At 31.7% G+C, this 10202-nt stretch overlaps 1 protein-coding gene across 3 annotated transcripts; it reads left to right on the forward strand.

The window, feature by feature from the left end:
• Nucleotides 1–3946: 3946 nt before the first annotated feature.
• LOC137808314 (uncharacterized) lies at nt 3947–9246 on the forward strand. Of its 3 annotated transcripts, XM_068609358.2 has the most exons (11): nt 3947–4225; nt 4302–4406; nt 4710–4802; nt 4926–5042; nt 5645–6169; nt 6362–6726; nt 6806–6905; nt 7068–7127; nt 7630–7713; nt 7857–7973; nt 8691–9246. In XM_068609358.2, the coding sequence occupies exons 2-11, from the start codon at nt 4347–4349 to the stop codon at nt 8991–8993; spliced, it is 1824 nt and encodes a 607-aa protein (XP_068465459.1). In that variant the 5' UTR covers nt 3947–4225; nt 4302–4346; the 3' UTR covers nt 8994–9246. The 3 variants fall into 3 exon arrangements, with proteins under 3 accessions (XP_068465459.1, XP_068465460.1, XP_068465461.1); XM_068609359.2 differs by lacking the exons at nt 3947–4225; nt 4302–4406 and adding an exon at nt 4465–4544; XM_068609360.2 differs by lacking the exons at nt 3947–4225; nt 4302–4406 and having other exon boundaries at nt 4910–5042.
• Nucleotides 9247–10202: the final 956 nt, after the last annotated feature.

Below are 10202 nucleotides of genomic sequence, written 5' to 3' on the forward strand. Positions count from 1 at the left end.
TAAAAAATAATTTTAAAAACCAAAATAATTAGTTACTATTTAATTAAATTAGAGACAATTTTATAAACTAAAAAAATATTGGTACATAAAGTAGTTTTTATTATTAATAAAAATTTATATAATATTTTTAAATTAGTATTTAGCTATTAGTTACTAAAGTTTTAACTACTTACTACTTTATATTTTAAATTAGTCTCTATTAGTTTTTTATATACTAATTTAAAATTTTTTAGATACCAATTCAGAAACCATTTTATAATTTTTATTAATAATAGAACCACTTTAAATATAAATAATTTTTTAGTCTCTAAATTAGTATCTAATTTAGTTAATATAGTGACTAATTACTTTTTGTCTTTAAATTTGGTTACTATTTAATGATTTTGTTGCACAATTGTTAGCTTTTTATATACACATTATTTTTATTTTGGAAGATGGATTTGTAGTTCTTATCTTAGAATAAAATGTGCTAACAATGATTTGTTGTATGTTAATACTTTATTATGATTAAGCTCTTAATAATGACTTATTATATGGTTGGATTCATTGGGAGACGACTTGGAGTTATCTGATCATAATTATATTATCATATCTCTAGCGTTAGACTACGCTAATCATATTAATTTAACAACTAAAAGAAAGCTACCATAAAGTAGAGGGACAATAACACTAAAGTCTCTCTTTGGTGGAAAGATTTGAAAGGGATATGAAAGTTTGAGGAGTGGGAAGGAAAGTTTTTGCTACCAAATTTAGAATATAAATAATTAGTATTTAAAACCTTGATAGCTAATTAGATATCAATTTAGAAACTAATTTAGAAACCAAAATTTTTTTTAGTCTCTAAAATGGTCTCTAATTTAGTCACTATAGAAACTAATTATTCTTAGTCTCTAAAATTTATTTATATTTCATGATTTTCTTACATGAGTCGGTCATAGTTTTTTAAGATATATATATATATATATATATTTAATTTTTATTATTATTTTCAAATTTTGTTTTGCAGTAATCAGCACAACCGATAACCAAACATAAAACATTTCCAGAAGCAAGAAACAAGAATCTGTGGCAGAGCACATAGTTAATTGATAACATTAATATTAATTAATTGTGAATTGTATTTACTAATAAAAAATGTAAAAATATTGGAGCATTCGAGTAGAGACACTGACCACGTTGCTTGCTTCTTAATCATGTCTCCAATCTTAATCACATGTTTCCAATACGACCCATAAATTATTTGCAATTTGACATTTGGAGAATAAGATATACGTTAAATGGATTGCCTCCTTATGTTTCACTCATTACGTGCAAGGTAATAAACACTTCAATACTTCAAAAACTGCAGTATCTTCTTTTGCAGTTTTTCTTACATTCTACCAACGTATTTGATAAATGGCTTAAGGAACTGGTATTATCGGCTTGTAATTATTGGTGAAAAAATGTAAGTTAAATAAATAAAAAATCATTTACAAACTATCTTTAATCATATTTATTATAGTTGATATATTTGAATCAACATAAAGATACTTTTGAAAAAATATAGTTAATTAGTTTTAAATTTATATTTTTTTATATTTAGATCCTTAGAGAGTACTACTCCAGTAGTAAAACTCTCACAGGCCTCACTATTCCAAAAACACAATGAGTGAGTAGAAACACAATACAAAAGGAGGAACACAAGACTGTTGGGTATGCCAATGAAATGTGATGTACTGGTAAGTCTTCTCAAAAGTCAATTTTAATTCTCATTCATTCTTTGCAGTTTCTTCTGTTGATTGGATTTTTGTTTCACAATAATAATAATGTTATCTTTTACATCACCAGACAAATTCTTCTATCCAACAACTTAGTAATTATCCTATAAGACACATTGTTTGTGAGGCAAATTATTACACTAACAGGTCAAAAGTTTTTCATGCATACAACATTATCCACCTTATAAGAATTAAAGTGGGGTGTCATTGACATCTTTCACTTTGATATGATAAGCAAGTAGCATCTTTATATTTATTCACTTCACATAATCTTCTTCCAACAATTCCCACCAAAAATTGATATATATGTAGTTGTCCAGCTTAAAACTCAAAAGTTTCCTATTGATTGCAAATTACCAATAATATATATATATATATATATATATATATATAGAGAGAGAGAGAGAGAGAGAGAGAGAGAGAGAGAGAGAGAGTGTGAGTGAGAGAGAGAGTTAAAATTGCACTTTACACCTATATATTATGGAATGAAGTGATTACTTATATACAGAGAGAGCTAAGAAAAAACAGACTACAGGTTGCGGCAGAGAAAGCTGGAGCTTGGTTTGACTCATAGTTTATCATTAATTAAGAATGTACCAAATGATACCAAAAACTTTTAGTAAAATAACTCAGGAATATAAAAAAAAGTGCTTTTGTTTGTTTAAATTACGTGTTTCTCTAATTGGGATTGATAACTAAGAATTTGTACTGTAGTGAAAAAGTGTATAATAAATAAAAAAATGTGTTGTTATTAAATAGCACGTTGGCTTGCTTACCTCAAAAGGCAGTTTAGTTAATGATTTTGAATAAGGTATGAAGCAGATCCAGGATATACGTAAGGAAATGGAAATGGCTTCATTAATGATTCTGCTTATGATTAATTAATATAAAGACATTTAATCCGATGAAGTATTTAGTTGATGATGGACCCTCTGCACTTTTGCCATGCTACTTAAGGACGATGCCTTTCAAAGTTTGGTTGTTATCACATGCCCCGACAAACCTCACTCCACTCTTTCTTTCACTTTCTTCTCCTTTTCATTTCTTTCCAAATTTTTGTTTTTTTACCAAAGCTAAAGTGAAAGTAGGGAGTTTTCACCTTTCAGCATGGAAAGTGATAGGAAAAAAATGGATTTCAATCAAACTTGTTTAAGCCATTTTAAACTTCACTTTGACACACGTTACATTGAGTTGAACTTCAATGGCAAAAACATAATAAAGTGGTGATTAGTAAAAAGTTGATGTCTTTGGGGTGAGAATTAGTCTAGACTTTTAATCATTTTACCAATAAGTTCAATGAATTAAGAAAGTGGAATAAAAGGAAAGTGAAGAGAGTAGATCATGAATAATGATATTAATAGTAATATTTGAAACTTATGAAGAAGTTAATGTGGGAAATGTGGGATAGAAGAGAATGAGAAAAAGAGAAGAGAAGAGAGGAGAGAGAATAAGAGGGAGGAAGAAGGTGGGTAGCACGTTAATTCATTATGAGAGGGGGTTGTCACCCTCACTTTCACGATTCACACACAATGCCAAAGGCAAAAAGTGTATTCATATCCTCTCTCTCCCTTTTCCTTTCCACCATCTCTCTCTCTTTCACACACACAAACACACTCTCTGCAATGCATCAAATTCCATGCCCACTCTCAAAGCATGCTCCCAAAGCAAATTAAATATTCCCATCACAAACAATGCTCCATATATGATAAAAAAAAATATACATTTTTATTACCACATAAATCAACCCAAGATTCTTTCAGAGTTTAATCAGAAGTTTTTACTTCATTTTCTGATACGTAGTAGATTTAAGTATTAAGAAAAATATACCATAATAATATTTGGTTAGAAAAGATTTTCTTTTTATAAAAAAGGAAACACTTTTTTAACATGGGTATCTCTTCATTAAGAACTAGAGATTAATGCTTCAAGAAACTAATAATTATTCAAGAGTCTAACTTTCTTACCAGATATAAAGTAATATATAATTTTTTTTACAGAATCAATTCATTAAAAAGTAATATATAATTTTCAGAATAAGTATTATAAAAATCAATAAACTTATAATCTGTGATTCAACTATCTTTATCATCAGAAAAGAATGGTCTTTACACTGTTGAAAAGAGTTATAATGAATAAGTAGAAAAAAGACGGTATGTTATTAATTGGTTTGGCGTTTTATTTATTTATTTGATATAAATTTAATGGTTAATTTGAGTAAAAAAGAGGTTGGTTGGTGGTAGGTACTGAAACCAAGTGGAAGGCTATACTTGGAGGAAGCAAGAAACTGGACAACCTAGTCGTTTTGCTTCTTCTTATGTTGCTCTGCCCTTTTCTTACCATCTTTCACTCTGTTCAAGATTTGTCATAGCAACAACAACAATATTATTATTTTTATTCTTATTGCACACAAAAGCTTAAGGAAAAAAAAATCTTTTTGCAGAAAACTCACATTTCCCGCTCCCTCAATTGTATGAAACCACCTTCATCTCTGTCTCACAATGCTTCCCGCTTTTGCAATTTGGTAACCCTGTTCTTCTGAACCAGATTTCATTCTTCTTTTTCTCGTTTCACGAGAAAGTTGAACGAGAAATGAATAGCAGAACACGCAGCACTCTTCACTCAGTGAAACCTCCTTTAAAAGATTCTAAAGTAACTTCTTCTTCCTCTTCTTCTCCTACATTCTTCTTTTTTTCTGTTTCGAAAAAAAAAAAAAAACTTCATTTTGAAGCATAGACTATGAGCCGCTTTAACAGTTTGGGAATGATTCTTGTTAAATGATGAGAAAAGGTGTGCGCTTTTGATCCAAATCTAAACTGGGTTCTTCAGCTTCTCTTACGAAACGAATACTTTATTGTTTTATTTATTTTTTGTGTTTACTTTAGTGTACTTTTTCGAGTGGGGGAAATTGAGTTTTATTATGATGATTTGCTTATTGGCGAATGTGGTAATCAGGGGAAGATGGAAACGGGAGGGAAGAAAACAATGGGTGGGCTCAAGAATGGGCGCCGATCCAATCGAGAAAGGAAGATGGCTTTGATTCAAGATGTACTTTGAATCTTCCTCAAACCTTGTTTTCACATTATGTTCCTTTTTTTCTTTCATCCAAGTTTTTGGTTCGTTATGCAAAATCACTAGCCCTTCATGTTTTCAAGGTTGGTGCAAATGCAGGTAGATAAGTTGAAGAGGAAGCTCAGACATGAAGAGAATGTTCATAGAGCTTTAGAAAGAGCATTCACAAGGCCTTTGGGATCTCTGCCTCGTCTTCCTCCTTATCTTCCTCCATATGTTAGTCTCTCTCTCTCTCTCTTGTTGTTTAATCACACACATTAACTGTGTGTTTTATTGTTAATACACATTCCAAGTCAGTTGGAATGGAGAAGTATGAAAGAAAGTGAATTAAAATGGACTTAAGTTTGGATTGTTTGAAAGGAAATCCAAAAACCCCATCAGTTTCACGCGATGAGTTTTTTCATTGTATCAATCACGATCAAGATACTGTTCGATACTTAATGTGAATACCTTTTTCCAGCGGACATTCAAATATTAATTTGTCATGTTGAGGGATTGGTTCCTTTCGCTAGACTCAATTCCTCTTGTTTGACTTATAGTACTTGCAGACTAATTTTTTTTATCATTAAAACTTAATATGGTTTTCTAAGTATTGCTGGCATTATTTTTTAATTAATTTAAGTTTTATCTCAATTATGTGTGGAATAAAGTTTTGCATTAAATGATGATACCATACAGGAAATTGAAGTGAAGCTTTAGAATAGCGATAGGAGAAATACTTAAGGAATTTACTTGAATTTTTGTTACTTTTTTTTATTGGTGATGTGCTGATTTATGAATACAAGGAGAGTAATGAGGAATGTGTGTACTTGTTCTAGACATTGGAGCTGTTGGCTGAAGTAGCAGTGTTGGAGGAGGAGGTGGTTAGACTTGAAGAGCAGGTTGTGAACTTTCGTCAAGGTTTATATCAGGAAGCTGTGTTCATTTCCTCCAAGAGGAATGCAGAGAATTTGAATGACCTTATTGACCAAAACACCATCAGGAGTTCTAAGCATCAGAGATCAAAATCGATGTCTCAAAGTGAGTTCAATTCAACTATGATGGGTAGGCCTCATGCTTCTCTTGCCAGAAGTGCTTCCAGCAGAAAGCTATTGTTCTCTTCTGACACTATCAATGAACACACTGGGAAGCTAGTCCATGGAAAGCAATTGCACAGAAAACAAGATTCATTCTCATCTATTCCAGAAGAGGGAAGGGGAAAAGAGAATCGATCATTTGGTAACTTTGTGAAGGATAAGCAATCACCGGAGAAGAAAACTACAGCCAAAGTTACTTCTCCAATAAAGAAATCTCCGCTCAAACAAGAAACACCTGAGAAGTGCATGGATCACTTGAGGTTACAGGTAACTGTATGACAACCTCACAAATACCAATTTCAAAGTTATTTCAATTAGTCACTTGAGGTTTGGAACTGCTTATTTGTTACAGCTAACATAATAAGTGAATGTTTCTTTAAATTAAGCTGAACCAAACATGTGCTTAGTATTTATCGTTCTGTCCATTCAACAACATTGCTTTTTCTTTTGCTTGCTCAGTTGGACTGGAGATTAGTAGACCATGAAAGGGCTCAGAGTTCTTCAAATTCATCAGATGATAAGGTTTCAGAAGTTGATAGCACACCCAATAGAGTTTCAGAGGATATTGTCAAGTGCTTGAGTAGCATTTTTGTTAGAATTGGTACATTCAAGGACAAAATTGGGGAAGCAAAAACGCCTTCACGCTCTGCATCAGCTTTCAACCAATTCGGCAAGGAAAGGGATCACTTTTGTGATCCTTACGGTATCTGTTCAGAATCCAAAACAGGAGATGTTGGTCCGTATAAAAGATTATGTGAAGTCAAAGCCTCCACTGTTGATCTGAACCGGGCATCAAATGCTGTGTTTCTGATCCACAGATTAAAGTAAGTAGTTATCGACTGTTATTAACTGTTTTGATTGAGGAAACTATTGGTGTCTATCTAATCTTGCTGACAAATTCAGGTTCTTACTCGGGAAACTAGCTTCTCTCAACTTGAAGGGTCTTACTCATCAGGAAAAACTTGCATTCTGGATAAACATTTACAATTCCTGCATGATGAATGTAAGACACCTTTGTGCTATTGGTTTACTGCATCTCATTACAATGCAAGGCGGAAGAAATGGGTCTTTTAGTTCTAGATTTGAATTTGAATTTGACGTCATCTTAGCTTGCTTAATATGCTGAGAACAAACATTTAAAACGATTTTGGTTTCAATGTTGTAGGCATATTTAGAGCACGGCATCCCTGAGAGTCCAGAAATGGTTGTAGCATTAATGCAGAAGGTACGATGATTTGCGCTATATTCTCAACATTCATTATTATTATTGTTATTGTTGCTAATGATGATGTTGTTAAACAAGAATATTCAAAGCAGTAGAAGCATTGCTGGTCCTTCTGTCTAACTTCTAGTGGTTGTTCAGTTTACTTGTATGCTGCTAGAAAATACTAATCCTGAGCCCTATGGTCATCTACCAATAAATCCCATTTACAGAAAGAAAAAAACGGGGGAAAAAAATCATTAGACTCAAGCTCACCATGTCTCTTCCGATGCTATAATAGGTTCTAATGTTATCTGAGGTCTGACATTAAACCATGTTCAGACTGTCCCTATGAAATTAATTCATTAGCTAGGTGGTTGTAATGCTAAAGGCCATTTCAATTATAGTTCCGAACTTCTTATACCTATTTCCTACAAACACTATTTAAGTATGTAATGTCCTTTCTATATATATATATATAAAATGTGCAAGTTAATTAACTAAGACATGGCAATGCATGTGTCAGGCAACTATTGTAGTGGGGGGCCAGTTGCTCAATGCAATTACACTGGAGCATTTCATCTTGAGACTGCCTTATCACCTCAAGTTTGTAAGTGCAATAATCTTGTCCTTTCTTTTGAAGTTAGAGTTCATAGAAAATAAAGTTGACTTTCCTTAATTTTTGTGTTCATGTGCATTATACTACTCTAAATGCCCTAAAAACCTCAATTTCGTCTTGGCTTCCTGTGACAGACGTGTCCAAAAGCTGCAAAAAATGATGAGGTTAAAGCACCAGGCATATTTGGCCTGGAATGGTCTGAGCCCTTAGTAACATTTGCACTTTCCTGTGGAAGTTGGTCTTCACCTGCAGTATGTTTTTCTATCTTAATTTAGATGATAAAATTATTATGTGGGCAACGGTTAAATGTTCTTGAGCTTTAGGGACGGTTTAGATGATTTTTTCCATAAACATTTCTGAAGGAGAAAAACAAGAAGAAAAAACTAAATTAAATTTTTTCACAAGTTAAAATTAGCCTACACAGTTAAAAATAAAAATTCAGAAAAATTATAAGAGAGCTTCTATAGATTAACTTACACAAGTTATTTTAGATTATGAAGAAAATAATTTCAATTTTCTTTTTGAAGTATCTATGGAAAAATTTGTCAGATCCCAAATGCTTATGGAGAAGTTGGCATGTTACCAATATCATGTGTTCTGCACCCAAATTTAGATTTGAAAATTTGAAAATTACTTTATGAACATCACATCCGAAACATGAAACCAAACACCTTATAAGAAAGAACAAAATGTTCTTCCAATTCCACTTTTCCATTTTACACAAGGATGTTGATTATTGTGTTATTTTTTTTGTTAATCAAAACTAGAGAGTATATTTTATATGTAGGAGCTTGTCAATGTCATCACTAGTTAAGAAGCATTTCATTCGCCCTTCATTATCATCGCTAAAGAAAGCATATATATTACCTGCCTTTTCTATTTCTATAAACATTCTTTTTTAATAAAACATTTTTACTTTTGTTTTCTTAACCAGTGTGACATACCAAATCATCTTTTTTTTCATTTAGGTGAGAGTTTATACAGCATCACAAGTTGATGATGAGTTAGAAGCAGCAAAGAGAGACTATTTACAGGCTTCAGTTGGCATCACAAAATCAAACAAGTTAATAATTCCCAAGTTGTTGGACTGGTATTTACTGGACTTTGCAAAGGACTTAGAATCTTTGTTGGACTGGGTCTGCCTCCAACTACCTGACGAAATGAGAAACCAGGCAGTTGAATGCCTTGAAAAAAGGGGAAGAGATTCTCTAACACAGATGGTACAAATGATGCCCTATGATTTCAGTTTCAGGTTACTTTTACACCAGTAAGTTCTGAGAAGTGTTCAGGTTTCTTAAGTTTGATGTGGTGGGTATTTTGTACATTGGTGGTTAACACATAAAGTACATAAGCCAAAACACTTAATGTTTTCTTGTTTGGGAATGGGTTTTGGCATTTGGGTCATTGCTGGCTGGTTAGTTATGCTTTTCGGAGATATACATAGAAATGGAGAGCTTTTAAATCTTAGACATTCATTTTGGCTGCAACTTTTTGGGTTTATAATAATATCATGTGTTGCTTTAACACCATGACACCAAATAGAACAACGTTCAATAACGTCAGCATACCATGGATTTTCGTTGGGGTAACTTTTATGTTATCATTTAATTTTAAAGTTACATCTATTGATTTTTATAGTAAGTATCTTAAAAACCATGCTTATAAGTGTAATTTATCATTTAAAAGTACATCTTTAATTCTTAAAAGAATACACCAAATTTAGAAAAAAGTCAAATATAAAAATCAACAGATAATAGCTTTTAAGTTGCGAGAGATTTTAAGTATAAAACAAAGCAGTGGATCACAGAAAATATTTGTACACCGCAATGCATCGTGTATGCTTTCTTTAGTAAATAGAAAATGAAATGGAAGGAAAGAAAATAATGAGAAGAAAAGGAAAGGGAGAAAATAAATAATGAAAGAGAGTGAAAAAATGTTTTTATTAAAGGAGAAATAATAAACTGTCCAGCCGTTATCGATAGCCTTAGATAATCCTTAAGTTCATATTGTTTTTACTGGAAGTTCAAAGGTTAATCAAATTAACATGTTAAAACTCAAAAGGTGTATTTACAAAAGACATTTAACATAGTAGTATACTTTTATTGCTAAACAATATCTAGATTTAAACTCCATGTTGACAAGACTTTTTATTAAATATCATATCTTCTAAGACATTATTATTAAATAAAAATTAGAAATAGCAATGTGGGTTAGATTTAGATTCTGAGACTGATTGACTATGTTAATCTCATGGTCCATTTAGATCCATCCCCCACAACTTATAGCTTGCACAGACTAGGCTAGTTATGAAACACCTGCATAACACGCATAATATTTTATATTCAATTATTAAAAGGAAATAACAAGATCATATTAAATTGTTATTGTTTTTTAGTAACTTAAACAAATACTTGATATATTAATCTTATGTTTATTTAGTTATTTTAATTTTATTGTCAAATTAAAAGTAACAAAAATAT

The sequence above is a fragment of the Phaseolus vulgaris genome, chromosome 3 (assembly GCF_051622355.1).
Source record: "Phaseolus vulgaris cultivar YP4 chromosome 3, ASM5162235v1, whole genome shotgun sequence".
NCBI classification, from domain to species: Eukaryota; Viridiplantae; Streptophyta; class Magnoliopsida; order Fabales; family Fabaceae; genus Phaseolus; species Phaseolus vulgaris.